This window comes from Mobula birostris, chromosome 10 (genome assembly GCF_030028105.1).
Source record: "Mobula birostris isolate sMobBir1 chromosome 10, sMobBir1.hap1, whole genome shotgun sequence".
Taxonomy (NCBI): domain Eukaryota; kingdom Metazoa; phylum Chordata; class Chondrichthyes; order Myliobatiformes; family Myliobatidae; genus Mobula; species Mobula birostris.
In genome coordinates this window covers 10,262,819-10,288,475 of record NC_092379.1, presented here as the reverse complement: position 1 = coordinate 10,288,475, position 25,657 = coordinate 10,262,819, and the positions used below count along the sequence as shown (strand labels likewise).

The 25,657-nt window shown below is 46.7% G+C and overlaps 1 protein-coding gene across 1 annotated transcript in view; it reads right to left on the bottom strand.

The window, feature by feature from the left end:
• LOC140203805 (uncharacterized) overlaps nucleotides 1-25,657 on the bottom strand; it is a 59,917-nt gene that overhangs the window by 19,053 nt on the left and 15,207 nt on the right. The window contains exon 3 of the mRNA XM_072269892.1: nucleotides 11,299-11,314. Coding sequence (XP_072125993.1) covers nucleotides 11,299-11,314 — 16 coding nt within the window. The remainder of the gene's footprint in view (nucleotides 1-11,298; nucleotides 11,315-25,657) is intronic.

Sequence of the window (25,657 nt, the reverse complement as noted above, 5' to 3'; positions counted from 1 at the left end):
GTCTCCCCCCCTCCCTCTCCTCCCCCTCTCCCCCTCCTCCCCCTCTCCCCCTCCTCCCCCTCTCCCCCTCCTCCCCCTCTCCCCCTCTCCCCCTCTCTCTCTCCCCTCTCTCTCTCCCTCTCTCTCTCCCCTCTCTCTCCCCTCTCTCTCCTCTATCTCTCTCCCTCTCTCTCCTCTATCCCCCTCTCCCTCTCTCCCCTCTTTCTCCTCTATCTCTCTCTCCCCTCTCTCTCTCCCCCTCTCTCCCCTCTCTCTCCTCTATCTCCCCCTCTCTCCCTCCCCTCTCCCCTACCTCTCCCCTTCCCTCTCTCCCCCTCTTTCCCCTCTCTCCCCCTCTCTCTCCTCTATCTCTCTCCCCTTGCTCTCCCCCTCTCTATCTCTCTCCCCCTCTCTCTCTCCCTCTCTCTCCCTCTCTCCCCCTCTCTCTCTCCCCCCTCTCTCCTCTATCTCCCCCCTCTCCCTCTCTCCCCTCTTTCTCCTCTATCTCTCTCTCCCCCTCTCCCCCCTCTCCCCCTCTCTCCCCCTCCCCTCCTCTCTCCCCTTCCCCCTCTCTCCCCCTCCCTCCCACTCTCTCCCCCTCCCTCCCACTCTCTCCCCCTCCTCCCCCCTCTCCCCCTCCTCCCCCTCTCCCCTCTCCCCTCTCCCCCTCCTCCCCCTCTCCCCTCTCCCCTCTCCTCCCCCTCTCCCCCCTCCTCCCCCTCTCCATCTCCCCTCTCCCCCTTTCTCCCCTCTCTCTCCCTCTCTCTCCCCCTCCCCCTCTCCCCCTCTCCCCTCCTCTCTCCTCTGTCTCCCCCTCTCTCCCCCTCTCTCTCCCCCTCCCCCTCTCCCCTCCTCTCTCCCCCTCCCCCTCTCCCCTCCTCTCTCCTCTGTCTCCCCCTCTCTCTCCCCCTATCGCTCTCTCTCTCTCTCTCTCTCTCATTCTTTGTGTGTGTGTGTGTGTCCGTCTCCCTGCCTATCTATGTGCCTTTCTGTCTGTAAATTTTCACTCCAGGGGCCAGATGGAGGATTACCACGCCCTTACCAGCCAACTATTTAAAATATTTAACATTCCGTTCCGATTGCAATTTCTCCCGGTAACATGAGCTGCGGTTACGTGACTGCCTGTGTACGGAGTCACACACACAAAACGCTGGAGGACAGTCAGCATCTGTGGAAAAAGAGTGAACAGTCGGCGTTTTGGGCCGAGACCCCTCGTCAGGAGTGACGTCCAGAGCCCGAGGGACGGCACCGTGACTCCACGGTTAGAGACTCGCCCTCACAGACTCAGCGACAGGGGTTCGATCCCAGCCTCCTCTGAGGTGTGTGTGTGTTGTGTGAGTGTGTGTGTGTGTATTGTGCGCGTGTTTGTGTGTGTGTGTGTGTATTGTGTGTCTGTATTGTGTGTGTGTGTGTGTGTGTGTGTGTGTGTGTGTGTGTGTGTGACCCGTGGCTTCCCCGGGTGCTCCGGTTTCCTCCCACGGCCCACGGACGTACACGCTAGCGGGTAATCGAGCTGTGTGAAAAACGCGAGATGGAAAATGGGACTCGGGACTGGTGATAACCGAAAGTGTGGGGAATAAACGACTTCTACTCAGAACAGAGCGCAAACTCTGAGCGCAGTCGGATGTGAGCAATTTATTTGTTCAAGTAACACATTCAAACACAGGAAACACTAGTTACACTGGGCAACAATTTTTTTCCGAAGTGTTGCTTCCTCGGAATTTTTTTTTGGTTTAACATAGACCGCTTGAAGCTGAACACAAATGTAATTTCAGATTACATGGATCATGTAGGAATTTGGAGAAACAAGAAATTAATTTTTATTGAATATAATATATTTGATTGCATGACTTTCCAATAGTTCCACTAAGTTAAAAATGTTTTGTTGATGATTTTCGTTTGTACTCCATATCTGAGGCTTCTCGTTTGTGTCCAACAATAATCAGCCAGCATTGATGGATTCCAGTTGCCCTGATACCGTTTCTCCATGACCACGATGTCCTGGTGAAACCTTTCACCGTGCTCGTCACTGACAGCACCAAGATTTGCAGGGAAGAAATCTGGAAGAGAATGCAGAAAATGAATCTTTAGTGACATGTTGCACTTCATGGTTCTGTATGCTTGAAGCATGTTGTCAACCAGCTGCACATAGTTTGGTGGTCTGTAGTTGCCAAGAAATTTTTCAGTAACATCTTCGAATGCCTTCCATACGATTTTCTTCAGTTCCACTAGAAGTTCTTCGAATTGCCTGACATTGATGACCTGTTTGATTTGTGAACCAACAAAGCTTCCTTAATCTTGACATCAGTTATTCTGGCTTGAATTATGAATTGAAATAGCAAACATAGTGATTTAAAATGGATGATAGGGAAATTGTCACAAGGTGCACTGCACACTTGCCTGTGTAAGGGAGGCTTTTAAACACCAACAGAAGGCAACTAAAAAGCCATTAAAAGGAAAATAAATATGAAGCTAAGCAAGCCAATGATATAAAAGAAGATACTTTTTTTTAGATATATAAAGAAACATAGAAAACCTACAGCACAATACAGGCCCATCGGCCCACAAAGCTGTGCAGAACATGCCCTTACCTTAGAACCACCCAGGCTTACCCATAGCCCTCTATTTTTTTAAGGTCCATGTCTCCATCCAGGAGTCTCTTAAAAGACCCTGTCATTTCAGCCTCCACCACCGCCGCTGGCAGCCCATTCCACGCACTCACCACACCCTGCATAAAAAAACTTACCCCTGACATCTCCTCTGTACCTACTTCCAAGCCCCTTAAAACTATGCCCTCTCATGCTAGCCATTTCAGCCCTGGGAAAACGCCTCTGACTATCTACATGATCAATGCCTCTCATCATCTTGTACACCTCTATCAGGTCCAAGGAGAAAAGACTGAGTTCACTCAACCTATTCTCATAAGGCGTGCTCCCCAATCCAGGCAACATCCTTGTAAATCTCCTCTGCACCCTTTCTATGATTTCCATGTCCTTACTGTAGTGAGGCGATCAGAAATGAGTACAGTACTCTCAAGTGGGGTCTGACCAGGGTCCTATATAGCTGCAACATTACCCCTCGGCTCTTAAACTCAATCCCACGAATGATGAAGGCCAATGCACTGTTTTGTAAACCAGGAGAGTAAAAGAAAGTTGGTATCAGACCTCTTGAAAATGATGCTGGAGGGGTAGTAATGGGGGACAAAGAAATGGAGGACAAACTTGATATGTATTTTCCGTCAGTCTCCACTGTGGAAGACACTAGCCAAATGCCAGAAATGCAAGAGTGTCAGGGGTCAGGAGTGGGCTTTGTTGCTATTTCCAAGGAGAGATACTCAGGAAGATGAAAAGTCTGAGGGTTGATAAGTCACTTGGATCAGATGGACTGCACTCCAAAGTTCTGAAAAGGGTAGGTGAAGAGATTATGGAGGCATTTTTAATGATCTTTCAAGAATCACAAGATACTAGAATGGTTCTGGAGGACCGGCAAATTGCAAATGTCTCTCCTCTCTTTAAGAAGGAAGGGAAGAAGAAGAAAAGAAATTATAGGTCAGTTAGCCGGACTTCAGTGGCTGGAAAGATGTTGGAGTCTGTTATTAAGGCTGAGGTTTTGTTGTACTTGGAGACACATGACAAAATAGTCAGTATGGTTCCCTTCAAGTGAAATTTCGCCTGACAAAACTGTTGGAACTCTTCAAGGAAATAACAGACAGGATAGACAAAGGTGAGTCAGTGGATGTTATTTACTTGCGTTTTCAGAAGGCCTCTGAGTAGGTGCCACACAAGAGCCCACTGTATTACAGGAAAGGAACTAGCATGGATAGAAGATTGGCTGACAGATAGAAGGCAAAAGGGCATTTTCTTGTTGGCTGCTGGTGACTAGTGGTGTGCTGCAGGGTTTGGTGTTGGGACCACCTCTTTTCACATTATATGTCAGCTGATGGCTTTGTGGCCAAGTTTGCAGACAATACTAAGAAAGGTGGAGGGGCAGGTAGTGTTGAGGAAGCAGGGTGTTTTCAGAAGGGTTTCAGCAGATTGGGAGAAAGGGCAAAGAAGTGGCTGATGAAATATAGTGGTCATTCACTTTAGTAGAAGGAATAAAGGTGTGGGCTATTTTCTAAAAGGGGAGAAAATTCAAAAATCAGAGCTGCAAAGGAACTTGGGGGCCCTTGTGCAGGATTCCCTACACGGGTTGAGTTGGTAAGGAAACAAATTTGATGTTATCATTCATTTCATGAGGACTAGAATATATGAGCAAGGATGTGAGATGTTATCAGGCATTGGTCAGATGGCACTTGGGCCCCTTACCTAAGAAAAGATGTGCTGGCATTGGACAAGGTCTAGAGGAGGTTCAGAAGGATAATCTCAGGAATGAAAGGGTTAATATATGAGCCCATTTGATGGCTCTGGGCTTCTACTCGCTGGAGTTTATAAGAATGAAAGGAGATCTCAAACATTGAAAGGCCTTGATAGAGAGGATGTTTCCTACAGTGGGGGAGTCTAGGACCAGACAGCAAAGCCTCAGGATAGAGGGGCGTCCATTTAGATCAGAAATGAGGAAACATTTCTTTAGCCAGATGGTGGGGAATCTGTGGACTTAGTTGCCACAGACAGTTGTGTAGGCTAAGTCAGTGGGTATATTTACGGCATAGATTGATAGGCTATTGATTAATCAGGGTGTCAAATATTATGGTAAGAAGGCAGGGAATGGGGTTGAGAGGGATAACATACTGGCCATGGTGGAATGTCAGAGCAGTCCAGATGGGCTGAATGGCTTAATTCTGCCCAAACTGGAAGGGCTGAATACCCATGCCTTATGATCTAAATTTAGAAGCCCCAATATTGGAGGGACTATGTCAGAATTGTCTGAAAGGCAAATGGTTCATGAAAAAAGGAGCCGAATTAGTTAAGACATGGGAGACTGCAGATACTGGAATCTGGAGGAATATGTGTAATGCTGGAAGAATTCAACGAGGAAGACAGCATCCGTAGAGGGGAATGAACAATTGACATTTCTGATGGAGCAGATCTCAACCCAAAATGTCTACTGTCCATTTCCCTCCATAGACGCTGCCCGAGCCGTTGAGTTCCTCTGGTGTTTTGTGTGTGGGTCATTTTCTAGCCGGAAGGAGGTGACACTTGGAGTAGCCCTGCTTATTGACCAGGAGGACGGGAACGAGGTGTGAGATGTCCAAGCCTGCTTATGACCCAGTAGCAGTGGAAGGGAATCAGACGATAGTGTTGTGATTCTGCAGCAGGATACAGGTCAGCTGAGTGAGTGGGCAAGAGGCTGTCAAATGGAGTAAACGTGCAATATCAAATGCAACTCAGCAAGAGAAATTAAATGGCGGATTTCTATCTAACTGGAGACAAACTGCAAATGTGCAGAAGTTCAGATGGATTGGCTGTTCCAGCCTAGGAAGGTAAGAAAAAAAAGTTAACATCCTGGCCCTACAAGAGGTTAAGATGGCTGACAGCACCTTGGCCTTTACTGCACGTGGAGTGGAGTTTAGAAACAGGATGGCGTTGCTCCTTGTACAGGGTGTTGGTGAGGCAACACCTAGAGTTCTATCACAAGCAAGAGAAAATCTGCTGATGCTGGAAATCCAAGCAATACACACAAAATGCTGGAGGAACTCAACAGGCCAAGCAGCATCTATGGAAATAAATAAACAGTCGATGTTTTGGGCCGTGCGTGTTAACTAGAATTCTATGCACAGATTTGGTTCCCTGAGCTAAAAGACACGACAAGAGTTACATTGGTGACAGTCCAGAGGAGATTCACCAGGGTAATTTATTGGATGGTTACCTGTGGTGCTGAGACCTGAGTTTATAATATAGTCAGACGTGATCACAAGGGGGCTTGATGGGGCGCCTGTTGAGTATTTTGATAGGGTGTCTCTCATCATCAGAGCTGTGGACAGGGGTCGACTGTTGCAAAATAAGGGGCTGCTCATTCTGAATGGAGACGTGTGGAAATTTCAGAAGTTCTATGACTGCCTGTATGTTCTCTGGGATACTATAGACCCAAGGGCGGGGAGGCCGGATTGATAGGTATATCTGAGGTGGAGGTAGTTAAATATGTGAATTAGCGAGGAATTGAGGCTTGAGCAGAACGAGCACTGCAGCTGGGATCAGCGTAGATCGTCCGTGGTCGTATTGAATAATGGGACCGGCCCGAGTGCCCTCCCTGTGGCTCCTCTGAATGAAGATGGGGGATGATTGGCGGAGTGGCTTATCCCAAGGAAAGGTTCGGGCTGTTTTTGGGGGTAATTAATCCTGAAGCCCACCCCCTCCCCTGCCGTGGATTTCCTTCTGGTACATTCCAAGGAATAAAAAGTCAGCATGACTATAACTCAGCCTCTCTAGTTCCAGTATCATCCTCGTAAATCTCTTCCGCACCCTCTCCGGATCAACAGGGTTTCCCCTATAACAGAGTGATCAATACTCCACACTGTACTCCGAGTGCAGACTCTTATGTATAGAGTCGTAGAAAAGTACAGCACAGAATCAGGCCCTTCGGCCCACTTAGTCCATGCTGAAACATTTAAACTGCCTGCTCCCAGCGACTTGCACCCACACCATAGCCATCTGTACTCCCCCACCATCCATGTACCTATCCAAACCTCATGAATGTTGAAATTGAGCTCGCATGCACCACCTGTGCTGACAGCCCATTCCATGCTCTCACCACCCTCGAGTGAAGAAGTTTCCCTTCATGTTACCCTCAAACTTTCCACCTTTCACCCTTAACCCATAATCTCTCATTATACCCAACCCCAGTGGAAAAAAGCCAACTTGCATTTACACTGGTTATACCCCTGATAACTTTCTATATCTCTCTCAAATCTTCTACGTTCCAAGGAATAAAGGCCTAACCTATTCAACCTTTCCATATAACTCTGGTCCTCCAGACCTGGCAACATCATTGTAAAAGTTTTCAGTGCTCTTTCACCCTTATTTACATCTTTCCCATAGGTAGATGACCAAAACTGCATGCAATACTCTAGGCCCCAGCAATGTCTTATGCAACTTCAACATAACATCCCATCTCCTGTACTCAATACCTTTGATTTATGAAGGCTGATACCTGTATCAAGATGACATGCAGAAGCGGAAGGGTAGTAATAGCTTGTTTAATGCTCATGGCAAGTCCCAGTGAGGATAAGAATAGGATGATTTGGCAGAGGAATGCGTGCCTGAGGAACTGGAGCAGGAATCAGGGTTTCAGATTTCTCCTGGGATCACTTTTACTGGCTGTGCTTCATGGTTAACTCTTCGTTGTGCACAGACGTGATGGTTCTGCCTCAGTCTTGCTCACCCGGCCCCTGGCCTAGAACGTCTTGCGGTCAAGCATCATCAGGAAAGGGAAAGGGAATAGGAGGCCAGTATAGAGCAGCTCTGTACTGTAGGAGCTAATGTTTGGGATCTCCTCTGGGGAAGGCACGACCTGGGGAAAAAATGGGCGGGTTACACTTGAACTCCAGGGGGATGCAATATCCTTATGGGCAGGTTTGCTAGAGCTTTTGGAGCCGGTTCAAGCTAATTTGGCAGGGGGATGGAACCAGAGTAACAGGGCTGAGAATGGGCTGGTTGGTATACAAATAGATGCAGTGTGCAGAGAGGTCGTGAAGACAGTAAGGCAAAATTGCAATCAGTGGGATGAGTTGTAGTGCAACATGGAGACAAAATTGAAAAGGGTGTTGAGTACAGGAGTTACACAGTATTCGAATGCACACAGTATACAGACTAAGGTAGATGATCTTGTAGCAGAGTTCGAGATTGGCAGGTATGATGTTGTGGACATCGGTGAGCTGTGGCTGAAAGAAGATCATAGTTGGGAGCTTAGAAGGAGGAGAAGATGGCAGCGCGACGGCAGTGCGTGCGGCCACTCCGGTGGTGATGTCTGTCATCTGTCAAGTAGGGGACCGTGCACAATTCTGATTTGATGGAGACAGACGTGAGAGCTCGGAAGAACATCTGGAGAAACTTCTGAAATGCCCGCTTCGCTGCCGCTGCTACTGTGTGGTAACCGGAATCTCCGGAGCAGAAGGCCCCGAAATCCTCGGCTTTGCTTGTTTCAGCGGCCGGGGCGGGGTCGAAGGCGCTCGGCAGAGGATGGCGCTCAGGAGGCTGTATCGGACAGGCTGGTTGGAAGCTCGAAGTTTTCGGATGGATGGACTCAGGGTCGGCTGTGGTTGGCTGCTTCCAAGGTATCGGCAAGTTGACGGTGCCTGGAGGTTTATGGCAGGGAGTTTCTCCCTTTTGCCGCCTGCTATCGGAGACTCGGGAGTCGATCGACTCCGGGACTTTGAGACTATTTTACCGTGCCCGTAGTTTGTTCTTCATCAAATTATGGTATCGCTTTGCACTGCTGTAACTATATGTTATAATTACATGGCTCTGTCAGTGTTAGTCTTTGGTTTGTCCTGTTTTCTGTGATATCACTCCGGAGAAACATTGTATCATTTCTTAATGCATGTATGCATTTCTAAATGACAATAAAAGAGGACTGGGTGTTCTCATAATCTAAAAAAAACATCCAGGGGTACACATTGTATCAAAAGGACAGGCAGGTAGGCAGAAGGGGTGATGTGGCATAAAATGAAATCAAATTCTTAGAAAGATGTGACATGAGATCGGAAGATGTGGAATCCTTGTGGGTAGAGTTAAGAAATTGCAAGGGTAAAAAGACCCTCATGGGAGCTAAACACGGGCCTCTGAACAGCAGCCAGGATGTGGGGTACAAGTTACAATGGGAGATAGACAAGGAATGTAACAAGGGCAACGTTACGATCATAGTGAGAGATTTCAATATGCAGGAAGATGGGGAAAATCAGGTTGGTGCTGAATCCCAAGAGGTGGCACTTGTAGAATGCTCACGAGACAGCTTCTTAGAGCAGCCTATGGTTGAGCCTACTCGGAGAAAGGCAATTCTGGGTGTTCTGTAATGAACCAGATTTGATTAGGGAGGTTAAGGTAAAGGAACTGCTGGGGGAGCATTGATCATAATATGATAGAATTCACCCCGCAGTTTGAAAGGCAGAAGCTAAGGTCATACATATCAGTAATACAGTAGAGTAAACATAGAACATAGAATATTACAGCACATTGCAGGCCCTTCGGCCCACAATGTTGTGCTGACCCTCAAACCCTGCCTCCCATATAACCCCCCCAACCTTAAATTCCTCCATATACCTGTCTAGTAGCCTCTTAAGCTAAAGGGAATTACAGAAGCATAAGAGAGGAGCTGACCAAAGTTGATTGGAAGGAGACACTAGCAAGGATGACGGCAGAAGAGCAATTTGGAAGGCACAGGATAGATAGGTCCCAAAGAAGAAGCATTCTTTTATTTTGGCGTGTGCCTGCGTGTGTGTGTGTATGTATGTGTGTATGCGTCTGCATATGCGTGCGTGCGCGTCTGTGAAGAAGAAGTATTCTAAAGGAAGGGTGATGCAACCATGACTGACAAGGGAAATCAAAGACAACATAAAAGTAGAGGGCATATAATAGAGCAAATATAAATGGGAAATTTAGAAGCTTTTATAAATCAACAGAAGACAACTGAAAAAGCAATAGGGAGAGAAGAGATGAAATATGAAGGCAATCGAGTCAAAGATATAAAAGAGGATAAAATAATTTTTTTATTCAAGTATTTAAAGAGTAAAAGAGAGATGGGAATGGATATCAGACCACTGGGAAATGAAACTGGGGAGGTAGTAATGGAGGACAAAGAAATGGTGGTCAATCTTAACAAGTATTTTGCATCAGTCTTCACTGTGGAAGACACTGGCAGTGTGCCAGAAATTGGAGCATGTCAAGGGGCAGAAGTGAGTGAAAATGCTGCTGTTGCTAAGGCGAGGGTGCTTAGGGAGCTGAAGCACCTGAAAGGAGCTGGGTCACCTGCTCCAGATGAACTACATTCCTGACAAAGGGTCTCGGCCTGAAACATCGACTGTACCTCTTCCTAGAGATGCTGCCTGGCCTGCTGCGTTCACCAGCAAGCTTGAATTTCCAACATCTGCAGAATTCCTTGTGTTTACATTCTGAAAAGGGTAGGTGAAGTGATTGTGGAGGTATTAGTAATAATCTTTCAAGAACAATAGATTCTGGAACGGTCCCAGAGAACTGGAAAATTGCAAATGTCACTCCACTCTATAAGAAAGGAGGGAGGCAAAAAAATGGAAATTATAAGCCAGTCAGCCTGACTTCTGTAGTTGGGAAGATGTTATTGTCAAATATTAAGGATGAAGCTCAGGGTACTTGGAGACACATGACAAAATAGGCCAATGTCAGGCTGGCTTCCTTAAAAGGAAATCTCATCTGACAATTCTGTGAGGAAACAAGAGGCAGAATAGACAAAGGAGAATCAGCGGATGTTGTTTGTTTTGTTACAGGGATTAAGTCCTCATGACAATCATCAGTTAGGCACAGGGAGAATCTGTATTTGCTGGCAAACCCCTTTGTTAGTTCAGTTAACAACCCCGATTAACCCTATCCTAACCAAAGACCAGTTACGGTAAACTAGGTTAATCCAGCGTGGATTTGGACTGCGGAAAGAGACCGGAGAAAAACCAAGCACTCCACGAGCAGAGACTCCCTACAGAACGGCGCCGGAACACCCCCGATCTGTAATAGCGTCGCGTTAACCCCTACGCTACCGTGACGCTCTTCTGCTCTGTAACAATTCCACAGGTTCCTCCAGCACTACCGGAACTGCTCTCCCTTCGGGGAGATTGAACAGCCCCTTTAACGGGCGAACAAATTCGCCAGCTGTTGTTAAACGGGCTCTGGTTGATAATGAGTCGGTTTACCGGAGGGAGATCGGTCATCCAGCTGAGTGGCGACCTCTCTCTCTCTCGACGGTGAACGGGCGTGGGGGTGCGGGGAGAGGATGTGATTGACTGCGAAGACAGGGATGGGAGTGAAAGGGAGGTGGGCGTGCAGATACCGGGCAGTGTGAGAGTACGAGTGGGTTAATGTAGAGAGAGAGGGGACTGTGAGAGAAAGAGTGCAGGGAGAGGACTGAATGAGGGCAGGTGGACGGGGGGGGAGGGGGGACAGAGACAAGGGGCCACAAAGTGGGAGTGGGGGACAAAGAGGGGGAGTGAGAAAGGAAGAGAAAAAGAGTGTGTGTGGAGGAACGGTTCCAGACTGAGGAAGTGGGGTGGAACAGAAAGAGAAGGGCTGGGCTACACTGTTCTAATTTCAGCAGACCCCACCCCCAGACCACGGCGCATGCCCTCGGGCCGAACTCCAGGAAACCGGTTGCAGACTTCTGCGCAGAAGTTCCTTGCGTGCGGCCGAGGGGAGGCTGCACTCTCAGAGGAGATGAGCTGCTCTGGAGGAGGCGCGAATCCGACGGGTTTCGCCGTGCACAGCCGCTGGCCGATAGAAAGCCGCCTTCCCTGGGAAGGATGTCCAAGGTCCAGCAGCACCAAGGCTCGCCTGGCTGAAAACTGGAGACCTCCAACCGGACACCACCGACCTCCGCCTCCTGCGCGGGCGGCTTTCGCACTCCGGTCGGGAAACACTGATAGCAGGCATAGAATGAGAAAGTTCAAAGTAAATATTATTGTCAAAGTACATACATGTCGCTATATACAACCCTGAGATTCATTTTCCTGCGGGCATACTCAGCACATTTATAGAACAGTAACCATAACAGACAGGATCAATGAAAGATCAACTAGCGTGCAGATGACAACATAGTCATAGTCATAGTCATACTTTATTGATCCCGGGGGAAATTGGTTTTCGTTACAGTTGCTCCATAAATAATAAATAGTAATAGAACCATAAATAGTTAAATAGTAATATGTAAATTATGCCACTAAACTATGAAATAAGTCCAGGACCAGCCTAATGGCTCAGGATGTCTGACCCTCCAAGGGAGGAGTTGTAAAGTTTGATGGCCACAGGCAGGAATGACTTCCTATGATGCTCTGTGTTGCATCTCGGTGGAATGAGTCTCTGGCTGAATGTACTCCTGTGCCCACCCAGTACATTATGTAATGGATGGGAGACATTGACCAAGATGGCATGCAACTTGGACAGCATCCTCTTTTCAGGCACCACCGTCAGAGAGTCCAGTTCCATCCCCACAACATCACTGGCCTTACGAATGAGTTTGTTGATTCTGTTGGCGTCTGCTACCCTCAACCTGCTGCCCCAGCACACAAAAGCAAACGTGATTGCACTGGCCACCACAGGCTCGTAGAACATCCTCAGCATCTTCCAGCAGATGTTAAAGGACCTCATTCTCCTCAGGAAATAGAGATATCTCTGACCCTTCTTGTAGGCAGCCTCAGTGTTCTTTGACCAGTCCAGTTTATTGTCAATTCGTATCCCCAGGTATTTGTAATCCTCCACCATGTCCACACTGATCCCCTGGATGGAAACAGGGGTCACCGGTGCCTTAGCTCTCCTCAGGTCTACCACCAGCTCCTTAGTCTTTTTCACATTAAGCTGCAGATAATTCTGCTCACACCGTGTGACAAAGTTTCCTAACAATCTGTGCAAATGCTTAGGTAGATAAACAGCAATTAATAATGAGAAGCCGCAATGACAAGATAAAGCGTGCTTAAAGTGAGATCATTGGTTGTAAGGTCACTAGAAGGAGATTGAGTGTTGTGGCCCCCTCTGGTTCAAGAGCCTGATGGTTGAGAAGTATTGAAATGCTGATGAACTGACATTCACAGCAAACTGATGAGTTGTATTTGAGATTGCCATGCACATTTTTTTTTTTTGCCTTTTCAAAGATTGATGATATTCGAGTATGTCATGGTCCGGTCCATGAAGTCTGCATTCCGGTTCTTTGGTCTCCAGCCTCGCCTCAGGTCTGAAGACTCCAGCCTCGTCCTGCCTGCCAGCCAAGTCACGTCCTTGCCTAGTTCTGGGGTCTGGGGTCCGAGCCAGAGGCAAGACCCAGGTTCTGGGTCCTTGTCCAGTCTCTGGCTCGGAGTCCAAGCCCTGACTCCTAGCTCTCTTGTCCAGTCCTGTTCCGTGTTCCTGGTTTTCGTGTCCATGTCCTAGCCCTCACCCTGTATCCTAGTCCTGTCCCTAGTACTTCAGTGTCTGTGTCTTGCACTTGGGTCCATTCCCAGCCACCTCCTTATGACAGAACGATCCAGCCAACCGTGGACCCAGTGACACAGACACTGTCGTTTTCCTCTTGCCACCCGGGGTTCCCTTCTGTTAAATACCCTCCCACCCGCCCAGGTCGTCCATAGTCTGGATAGCCTGTTTGGTCGCCAGGAGGCTCCCGTAGAGTGGGGGGTACTGTCATGGTCCGGTCCGTGAAGTCAACAGAGGCAAGGGACAGGAAGGGACAGAACCAACCAGATTCAGAACAGAAGAACGGCCTCTCCCCGGTGTGAACTGGTTGGTATGCATTGAAATGACACAGTAAATCTCTTTCCACATTCTGAGCGGGTGATCATCTTTTTCCCCAAGTGAACTTGCTGATGTCTCATTAGGGGAGGGGGATGAACTAGAGAATTCTGCAGTACAGGGAAATGAACCTCATTGTTGTATCTGGCAACATGTATGGACGTTGATAATAAATGTACTTTTGAAATCTGTCCTCCTGTCCAATTCAGGATGGGTCATGTCTCCCCGTCGTCAAAGTGTGCCTTGGCTCAGTTTGTCTCGTTCGATTAGTACAATTTCACATCCTGGGCATGTCTCGTCATGTTTGATGATGCAGTAAATGCTTTCCCACAGTCTGGGCAGGTGAACCGTCTCTCCCCAGTGTGAACTCTCTCATGTGTCAACAGATTCGATGACCGGATGAATCTCTTCCCACACACGGAGCAGATAAATAGCCTCTGCGAGCTCGCTGATGTGTTTGCGGGAGAGATGGTTGTATACATGCCTCACCACAGTCTGAGCAGGTGAATGGCCTCTCCCCGGAGAGAACTTGCTGGTGTCCCGTTGTATGGGATGAATTAGTGAATCCTTTCCCACACACGAAACACTTGAATGGTCTCTCTCCCTCGTGCGCTCACTGGTATGCCTGCAGGTGGGCTGAGAGAGTGAATCTCTTCTCACAATGGAGCAGGTGAAAGGTCTCTCACTTGTTTGAACTTTCCGATCTATCTTCAGCTTGGAAGACAGAGTGAATCGCTTCCCATAGTCAGAACAGGTGAACCATGTCACGATGGTGTGAACTTCCCGATATATCTTCAGGCTGGATGACTGAGTTTATCCCCTCCCTCGCACAGAGCAGGTGCATGACCCCTCTTCAGCCTGAACTCACTTGTGTATCTGCAGATGGGTAAATCCCTTCCCACACAGACAGAAGGGGAACAATATCTCCCTGCTATCAATTCTCTGGCCATTCAAGTCAGTTGTCAGACATAGTGAATCCCTTGCACTATCAGTTGAAGAACTGATTTCTTACGAACAAAAGCTGGTGTGTTCTCAGCACCCGCGAGACAAAGCACGTTTCCAACTTGGATGAGATACAGCTTCTCCTTCAAGGATTGACATATATTGGCTTTACAAGGAAAATATAGTAGTAGTCATAATCATACTTTATTGATCCCGGGGGAAATTGGTTTTCGTTACAGTTGCACCATAAATAATTAAATAGTAATAAAACTGTAAATAATTAAATAGTAATATGTAAATTATGCCAGGAAATAAGTCCAGGACCAGCCTATTGGCTCAGGGTGTCTGACCCTCCAAGGGAGGAGTTGTAAAGTTTGATGGCCACAGACAGGAATGACTTCCTATGACGCTCTGTGTTGCATCTCAGTGGAATGAGTCTCTGGCTGAATGTACTCCTGTGCCCAACCAGTACATTATGTAGTGGATGGGAGACATTGTCCAAGATGGCATGCAACTTGGACAGCATCCTCTTTTCAGACACCACCGTCAGAGAGTCCAGTTCCATCCCCACAACATCACAGGTTTTACGAATGAGTTTGTTGATTCTGTTGGTGTCTGCCACCCTCAGCCTGCTGCCCCAGCACACAACAGCAAACACGATAGCACTGGCCACCACAGACTCGTAGAACATCCTCGGCATCGTCCGGCAGATGTTAAAGGACCTCAGTCTCCTCAGGAAATAGAGACGGCTCTGACCTTTCTTGTAGACAGCCTCAGTGTTCTTAGACCAGTCCAGTTTATTGTCAATATGTATCCCCAGGTATTTGTAATCCTCCACCATGTCCACACTGACCCCCTGGATGGAAACAGGGGTCACCGGTACCTTAGCTCTCCTCAGGTCTACCACCAGCTCCTTAGTCTTTTTCACATTAAGCTGCAGATAATTCTGCTCACACCATGTGACAAAGTTTCCTACCGTAGCCTCATCTCCCTTGCTGATGCATCCAACTATGGCAAGAAAACTTCTGAAGATGACAAGACTCTGTGCAGTAGTTGAAGTCCGAGGTGTAAATGGTGAAGAGAAAGGGAGACAAGACAGTTCCCTGTGGAGCCCCAGTGCTGCTGATCACTCTGTCGGACACACAGTGTTGCAAGCACACATACTGTGGTCTGCCAGTCAGGTAATCAAGAATCCATGACTGCTGACTCCTTCGCTGACATGAAGATAATTTACATGGTTTATCTCCAGGTGCATTCATCTGAATATCACCTCTACACTGAACATCTCTTGTGTACTGTCTTCTCAATCATTGCCTCCCCCAGATTAAAGGATCGGTGACATTTGAGAGCTGGTGATCTGTTTGTAACACAAAAACTGATATGTTTGAGCTTCCCAAACACAAGTCTTTTGCCTTTACTACCCTGCAAAAAAGATTTACAAAAGACACCAATGGGTGAAGGACAGCACTTCAGTTGAGATAATTTTTGTCCCGGTGGTGAGTTCCGACATCACGCTGTTACAGTGAAGTTCAGCCCAAGTTGGAGGAACAATCTGGGTGGGCATTAACCAGGTGTCCAGACAGAACATTAAGTTCTCTGACTGTCTTCCCGTCTCTATCAGAATGGCCCATTTCTGCCCATCATCAGTTAGGCACCCCCTCTATTGGTATTATTTCAAGTTCTGGACATGTCCTACAGTGCTACAAAGATCACACCAGAATCGGGTTTAATATGAGGAGGAATTTCTTTAGCCAAAGAGTGGTGAGTATAAAACTAGAAATAAAAAACGTAGTGAGGTAGTGTTTATGGGTTCAACTTCCATTCAGAAATTGGATGGCAGAGGGGAAGAAGCTGTTCCTGAATCACTGAGTGTGTGTCTTCAGGCTTCTGTACTCCTTCCTGATGGTAGCAATGGGAACAAGGCATGTCCTGGGTGGTTACCTTTTTGAGGTACCTTTCCTTGAAGATGCCCTGGACACTATGGAGGCTGGTATCCATGATGGTCATCATATTACATGCCTGCTCTTGGAGATTTTATAATTACTGTGACTCCAACCCCTTCCCGCCCTCACCTGGTGATTGACAAAGGTGAACTCGCCAGTAGCAATACCAATGAATACAAAGGGGGAGTTATTCAACTTTCTCAATGGAAATAGTTCATGTCTGGCACTTTTACAAAATGAAAACTACAGGTCACTTGTTCCCCAGGACAAAGGTGCTACTGTGGTTATATTTCATTAGGCGTTTGAGGAGATTTGTTATGCCAACATAATATCAGCAAATTTCTAAAGATGTACCGTGGAGCTCAACCAGACTAGCTGCATCACCGTCTGGTATGGGGGTGGAGATGGGGTGCTACTACACAGGATCGAAATAAGCACCGGAGGTTTGTAAACTTACCAGATCCACAGTGGGCACTGGCCTCTGTAGTGTCCAGGACATCTTCAAGGAGCGATACCTCATAAAGGTGCAATCCATTATTAAGGGCCCCCATCACCCAGGACATGCCCTCTTCTCATTGTTACCATCAGAAGCCTGAAGACACTCTCTCAACAACTCAGGAATAGTTTCTTCCCCTCTGCCATCCGATTTCTGAATGGACATTGGACCCATGAACACTAACTCACTACTTATCTAATTTCCGTTTTTGTGCACTGCTTATTTAATTTAACTATTTAATATAAATATATTCACAACTAATTTCATGATATTTTCTGGTGATATTAAACCTGATTCCGGTTCTGATTCTGATTTTGATTCCAGTTCTGATTCTGATTCTGATTCTGATTCCAGTTCTGATTCTGATTCTGATTCTGGTTCCGGTTCTGATTCTGATTCTGATTCTGATTCTGATTCTGGTTCTGATTCCAGTTCTGATTCTGATTCTGATTCTAGTTCTGATTCTGATTCTGATTCCAGTTCTGATTCTGATTCTGGTTCCAGTTCTGATTCTGATTCTGATTCTGATTCCAGTTCTGATTCTGATATCATTATCCACCCAGAGAGAATGGGCCAAAACATGTGCACAGGTAGAACAATACACGATTAAAGGCAGAGCAGAGAGCATCTTCTGAAGAACTGAGTCTTGTCTGAAAGTTACCTTCAATGATCATCATTTGTGACCAGCTCAGAGGTATATACTTGTCCTGAGTTTGAGATCCCTGGATTTAGATAGCTGGAGGTTGATAATGTCTGGGATATCCATCTACTCCCATTCCGTCTGCCTGTGCTTCCAAGCATGCCCTGCAGATTGGCGGGGAAAGCACTCGAAGCATCACCCATGTTGGCTTCAATACCCATAAACAACTATAAGCCAGCAATCATTTAAAATCAAGCACATAAACGTAGTGGTGCCTGTTGTGATTGCTCGTGGTCTCAGCTGTATATGTGTGCCACAGAAATGTCACCAGCACTTTTGTGCATCAGCAGAAACTCCCTGGGACCCAGGTTGGATCATGGGATGCAGGGAGAAAAGAACACAGGTAACTGGGAATACCCCAGGTGCAGCACCAAGGTGTGTCCAGGGGTCACAGCAACTTCCCTCAGTCAGGGCGCAGATGCCAGTCTGGTGAAGCCCCAGCATGGAGTCCTGCTCCTTCCTTCTTCTTCCTCGGTTACCTTGTGATCATTGACAGGGGAACACGAGGCACATTACCACCACCCACTGAGGTAAAGTGTGGGGCAAAGGTCAGGAAGTAAAAAAAACCCTCAAATAATATAAAAGGTGTGATGCTTTTCAGAAGGTCAAATTCACACTTACATACAATACAGTGGCAGTGATACCCCAACAATCTTTCCACGTTACACTGTGTCTGTCTCAAAGGTCTCAATTTAACAATGAGACGTTTCCTTTACACCTCATCAGAACTGCACTCAAACAATATGCTGCACTGTTTCTTGACAAATGCACTCCCTGCAAAAGCCTGTACAGGGAATTATTCTGCATAGTATGTCCAATATGTGAGCGTGTGGGTGTAACCAACTGGACTCCCTCCCCTTCAGCATTCCCCATTCCTGTTTCCCTCCCTCATCTCCTTACCTGCCCATTGCCTCCCTCTGGTACTCCTCCTTCCTTCCTTCTATGATCTTCTGACCTCTCTTATCAGATTCCCCCCTCTCCCCCTTATCTCTTTCACCAATCAGCACCCCAACTCTTTACTTCACCCCCTCCCCCTCTCCCGGTTTCACCTGTCACCTTCCACCTTGTACTTCTTCCTCCCCTCCCCCCACCTCCTTACTCTGACTTCCTCCACTGTCTTTTCCAGCCCCGATGAAGGGGCTTGGCCCAAAATGTCAACTGTTTACCTTTTTCCATAGATACTGCCTGGCTCGCTGAGTTCCTCCAGCATTTGTGTGTGTGTGTGTCACTCTGGGTTTCTAGCATCTGCCGATTTTCTCTTGTTAGTAAAACTTCATTCCTCCTTTTATACCCATCTCCCAGTTGAGTTCCTGCCATCCTCTGAATTCTATATAAATGCCGTCCTTCCTTTTCTTTATCCCAACTTTGTTGCCACAGTGATTGAATAGACTTTTTAATTATGGTTTTCACCTTCCCCTTATGCAAAGGCACCACAATGTTTACATCCTAGATTTTAAATGATTGCTTGGCTAGAATGTCCTTCAGCACCAACATGGACAGGAACCCATAAGAAATGGAAACACAAGCCTAGACCTCGCAGCCTCAACAGATCTTCTCCAATCTCAAGAAGGATGCCTGGCCTACAATTAGAAGTAACAGCTTTGATGGACATCAAAACCTACAAAGAATCAGAGCACAGAGGTATGTAATCAGGGCGTTGTTTGTCAACCCATTCCAAGGCTACAAGGATCGCAACCATCTCAGATGTGAATACTGATACTTTGTCTGATAAACTTTTCTGAATAGTCACCTGAAACTTTGAAACAGAAACCGAAACACCTGAATAACCTGTCACTGGATCATTTCAACCATTTGTATAAATACGCAAGAGGCCATAATCCTTTGTCTTTGGCCATTTCTCCTTGGACCGACGGAGGATGAGAGGTGACCTGATAGAGGTGTATAAGATGATGAGAGGCATTGATCATGTGGATAGTCAGAGGCTTTTTCCCGGGGCTGAAATGGCTAACTCGAGAGGGGATAGTTTTAAGGTGCAAGGGAATAGGTACAGAGGGGATGTCAGGGGTAAGTTTTTCACACAGAGCGTGGTGGGTGTGTGGAATGCACTGCTGGTGATGGTGGTGGAGGTGGATACAATAGGGTCTTTTATGAGACTCTTAGATAGGTACATGATGTTAGAAAAATATTGAGCTTTGCAGTAGGGAAATTCTAGGCAGTTTCTAGAGTAGGTTACATGGTCAGCACAACATTGAAGGGCCGAAGGGCCTGTAATGTGCTGTAGGTTGCTATGTTCTATAATATCTGCCTTGAATATATTGCTTAACTTCCTTGGTCACTGATATACAATGGACCTTCATCTTGATCTATTTCTGGAAGGTTAAATCAACCACAGGCAAAGGGAAACACTATAGAGGAATGATAGAAAGAGATACACTGGGACCACAACCCACACTGAACTACCCAAGGTTTTGTGCCCGTACATTTCCCACCCACCCAAAACTGAAGACCTGATGAATGCATTGCTCCCAACGCTCTACCAACTTTGCCAATATATTGGATGACCAATTTTATGTCCTCTTCCAATCAACAATTACTAATTAAAACCTGCGTAGATGTAAAGGCACTTTACCCATTTCTACTAGTAATACCGGAATTGGGGATTTTTAACACCATCACAACGTAATAGTCATAGTCATAGTTATATTTTATTGATCCCAAGGGAAATTGGGTTTCGTTACAGTTGCACCAACCAAGAATAGAGTATAGATATAGCAATATAAAACTATGAATAATTAAAATAATAACATGTACGTTATGCCAGGAAATAAGTCCAGGAGCAGCCTATTGGCTCAGTGCTCAAGCTTGAATTTTATCTAGGTGCTGCACGATCACTGGTGAGGCTGGCCCATAAGAAACACATCCGAAATCAAAGACAGATCTGATTAAAACAATACACATTTGCTGAAGTGACCTCCTACTCTCACTCCAATCCGCCCAATTTAGCACCTGAGCACATTAGGGTTTTGTTACACCTCTCTGGAATTTTATTCGCATGCACCTTCCATGTTAGCCTTGTGTCCATCTATTTACCTAGAAACTTTACCACGAACTCTTAAGAGTTTTACCATATACCTTGAGATCAATCATGGGTGTAATGTTCCTTGCAGAAAAACAAATAACTTGAGGCATTGCAACAGAAAATTTACACCTCTACCAACATCCCCATTTCTCTGCTGCCTGGGCTACACGCTCACTCCTGTGATGTCCCATTCTCTATCTCATACTCCTTAGACCATTTGGCTTCCACCCTAACTTCTACCTTCTGGTCACATAGAAAATCTTCAATTCAGCTGGACGTTCTACCACCTGTTCCCATATTTTCCATAACATAACTGTTCCCTACGTCGATAGTGGGTGGGTGGTCAGAGGGATTAGAAAGTCTCAAAGAACAGCTATGTAACGCGATTAGCTCTTTGTATCTCTGTGGGACATGCCCAGAATGTGAAGCAGAGAGAGAACGGTGCCAGGTCGCAGATTGATGACAGGCAGAAATGGCCCATCTCTGTGTGGTACCTCAGCTGTACAGCAGCTGAGAGGAAAGCACTTCAGCGGGTCGTCTCCACCGCACAGAAGATCATCGGGACTCAGCTCCCAGCCCTGGAGGACACCTACAGCACTCGCTGCCTAAGGAAAGCTACAAGTATCTGTAAGGACAATACACACCCATGCAATCATCTGTTTGAACTTCTTCCATCTGGCAGACGTTATAAGATTTTCTATGCCTGTACTTCCAGACTGAAAATAGCTTTTTCCCCAGAGCTATAATTGCTCTGAACCAATCGATCAAGCATCATCCATAAATTTGTTATATTGCTACCTTAGTACTGGTTTAATGGCTGTCACGCATTTGAGTTGTGCTTTTGTCCTGCTGGACATCGCTTGTACTGGCTGGTTACTTGATTTTATTTATTGTTTATTTATTTTATTTGTTGTTTTATAGCATTGAGTATGAGAGTTGCAAACCCATTTTCGCTGTATTGGTGCATGAGAAATTGTACTATGCAATGACAATATAGATATTTCATTTCATTCTGATGCAGACAGTCGGAAAATTTGACGCTGATGGCAATATGAATCCAAAGGGGGAGGTGATTCAATTTTCATGAAAGACATTGTTAACGTGTGGCACTTTCGCCATGTGAAATGTTACAGGTCACTCGTTACCCTGGAGAAAAGTGTCTGATATCAATCATGTTCCCAGAGAGAATGGAGGAAAAAAACACGTTCTAGTGGGTAGAGAGGTCCACAGACAGAGGAGGTTGAACAAAGATGGATTTCGAGAGAACTAAAGCAGATGTAAAGATTTTGTCTGTTTTTTTTCTATGCAGCTCTCCACACTGCAGCTGTGGCCTGCAAACCGCAGCACTCGCCTCGGCGCTGAGCTCGTGGACTCATTTTTGGAGACACTGCGGTCGCGGTCTTTGTGTTGTTTGCACAGTGGGAGTTCGACCGTCTCTCTGTTCTGTGGGTTAATAGGTTGTACGGTGTTTACTTGTTTTGAGGCTACCTGCAAGAGGTCACATCTCAAGGTTGGATACGCTATGTATGCACACTTTGATAATAACTGTATTTTGGACCTCAGTCTCAACTATCTACCAAGATTTGGACATCAGCTGGTTCTGAACACCGGACCTGATCTCAGTGTTTGCCTTGCGTTTCTGCCATAACATCCACTTATTGGAAAGGCCCTGGACGTTCTTCATAGGGGATCAAATGGGAACTCGGAGTTTCAAATCGTGGATTTAGATAGCGAAAGCTCGGCAGTGTCTGGGAGATCCATCCGCTCGGCAGACTGGAGGGGAAAGCGCCCGAACAGTCTCTATATCCGGCGAAAAGTATGTATCACAGGAATGGCCCGTCTGCGGATCGTAGGGAACAGGGAGATGGGAAGGGCTGGGAATGTCCCCGCGTGCCCGGAACTCGCAGAAAAGTTCCCCGCTCGTACCCGCCGCCGCCCCTCCAGACCCTTTTTATCTACTGAGCGCATGCGCGACTTTCCGGCCCAAACGGCGACTCTGAGCGCATGCGCACCCGGTCAGCAGGCGAGCATTTCTGATTAACAAAGGCTGGAAAATCAATGGCGACGCACTCAAAATACTGGGGGAAATGCCCGACCGACTGGGTTCCTCCGGCATTTTGTGTGTGTCGCTTGGGTTTCCAGCATCTGCAGATTCTCTCTTGTTTCTGACCGTGCCTGACGCTGGCTCGCTCCCTTCTGCAACATATCTCAAAATCCGTCAGGCGGAGAACAAAGCGGATAACGTAACATACAAGCTCCCAAAAACAATGCACTCAATATCTGTGTGTCAAAAGCCAGCCCAACACGCTCCCAGAAACAAAAAAGACACAGGGGATTCTGCAGATGCTGGAAATCCAGAGCGATACACACAAAATGCCGGAGAAATTCAGCAGATCAGACAGCTGACATTTCGTGCCAAGATTCTGCACCACGCTGCCCGACCTACTGAGTTCCTCCAGCATTTTGCACTTATAAAATATTTTTATTCAGCCAGTCAGCTTCCAGATGTTGCTAATACAAATCAGAGAAAATCTGCAGACGCTGGAAATCAAAGCAATGCGCACAAAATGCTGGAGGAACTCAGCAGGTCAGGCAGCGTCTATGGAAATGATTAAACAGTTAATGTTTCGGGCCGAGGCCCTTCCTCGGGAAATGTTATCAATCGACCTTTTGTTGCCACATACTCCTGGTCTGAAGCCCAAGCCTGCCCCGTGCTGGCCCTTCCTCGTTTTCGTCTATCTACCAAATGACCGTCCATTCCGCTGTCGGACTCCAGTGAGCAGGTGTGTGAGACTCGAGTTTAACCCACGATATTCTCCGCTCGTCCGGAGCCTTCAGAAAACGCAGAATATCTGAGACAAAATCAGAATCCGGTTTAATATCACTGGCATGTGTCGTGAAATTTGTCAACTTTTGGGGCAGCATTACAATGGAAAACATTAAAAAAAAGTCAATCATTTACAGTAAGAATATTTATGTATATTGAACAGTTAAATTAAAAATAGTGCAAAAACAGAAATAATAAAAGTGAGGTAGTGTTCATGGGTTCACTGTCCATTTAGGAATCGGATAGCAGAGGGGAAGTAGCTATTCCTGAACCGCTGAGTGTGTGCCTTCAGGCTTGATGCTAAGAGGATGCAGGGTGACTTGGATAGGTTGGGTGAGTGGGCAAATTCATGGCAGATGCAATTTAATGTGGGTAAATGTGAAGTTATCCACTTTGGTGGCAAAAATAGGAAAACAGATTATTATCTGAATGGTGGCCGATTAGGAAAAGGGGAGGTGCAACGAGACCTGGGTGTCATTGTACACCAGTTATTGAAAGTGGGCATGCAGGTACAGCAGGCGGTGAAAAAGGTGAATGGTATGCTGGCATTTATAGCGAGAGGATTCGAGTACAGGAGCAGGGAGGTACTACTGCAGTTGTACAAGGCCTTGGTGAGACCACACCTGGAGTATTGTGTGCAGTTTTGGTCCCCTAATCTGAGGAAAGACATCCTTGCCATAGAGGGAGTACGAAGAAGGTTCACCAGATTGATTCCTGGGATGGCAGGACTTTCATATGAAGAAAGACTGGATGAACTGGGCTTGTACTCGTTGGAATTTAGAAGATTGAGGGGGGATCTGATTGAAATGTATAAGATCCTAAAGGGATTGGACAGGCTAGATGCAGGAAGATTGTTCCCGATGTTGGGGAAGTCCAGAACGAGGAGCCACAGTTTGAGGATAGAGGAGAAGCCTTTTAGGACCGAGATTAGGAAAAACTTCTTCACACAGAGAGTGGTGAATCTGTGGAATTCTCTGCCACAGGAAACAGTTGAGGCCAGTTCACTGGCTATATTTAAGAGGGAGTTAGATATGGCCCTTGTGGCTACGGGGGTCAGGGGGTATGGAGGGAAGGCTGGGGCGGGGTTCTGAGTTGGATGATCAGCCATGATAATAATAAATGGCGGTGCAGGCTCAAAGGGCCAAATGGCCTACCCCTGCACCTATTTTCTATGTTTCTATGTTTCAGCACCTCCTTCCCGACGGTAACAGTCCTGGGTGAAGGGGGAGGGGTCCTTAATGAATGGGCGCCGCCTTTCTGAGGCACAATTCCTTGAAGTGCAGTGAGCTCCCCCGTCTGGGAATGTCGGAGATAAAATTCAAGGTAACCACTTCACCCCACAAGAGCGGTGACCCGGTGGGAGAGTGAGAGATGAACGGCAGGGATAGATTTAAAAGGACTGACATGGTACAGAAAAACGGGCAGGGACCAGCCGGGCTGAGCGGCTTCCCTACTGTATATTGGACCTGTGGCCAGAACAGCAAGCAACTGAAACTCAGGATATGAAACAGAAATTTGTTTGTCACAGATGCACATTATTAAACGTCAGTCTCATTTAAGGCCGGTATTAGTAATGCTGAATGGCCAGGGTTCAGTCCCGGGTGTGCTGAGCAGCCACAATAACCACAAAACCTGATATCAACAACCCCTTGGGAATCTGCGACTGGATTCAGTCATCACGATGGTTAAATACTTAACAGATAGCTTATTTGCACGTCCTCCCTTGTGTGAAGTTGCTCGCATTTCAGCAGATGGGACAGTTGCAATGTGACCAAAGTCACCGGAGACGCACTGAAGCTAGTGGATACAGAAGTGTTTTATTCAACAAAATGAGACCCTCTCGGAGGAAGAGGGCTGTTTGACCCAATATTACATGACATTTTTATATGCTAAAGATCAAAGATGACAGCAGAATAATTCTATAGTTACAATGTATCTACAATGCTTCCTGTGAATTACATATAGTTTTCACACGCCTCTTTCGTTGCACCCACGCTCCAGACACCCAAAATGAATGTTAATCAGCATTGGCTGGTTTGCAGTCAACTCCAGGAAAACTATTGTTCAGGGCTGCATTTTAAATTTAATCTACAATCCATGTTTGTTATATATCCTAACTCCAGAATACACTCTAACAGTGGCAATCGAATAAATCTCTTTGCTCACACAGTGGCCTCTCACTGTGATTGCTTTTAGAGGTGGGATAACTGAGTGAATGCCTTCCCACATCCAGAGCAGGTGAATGGCCTCTCCCCCTGTGAACTCGCTGGTGACTCAGCCGTTGTGATTATCCAATGAAACCCCTTCCACGCTCAGAACAAGTGGTACGACCACTCTCC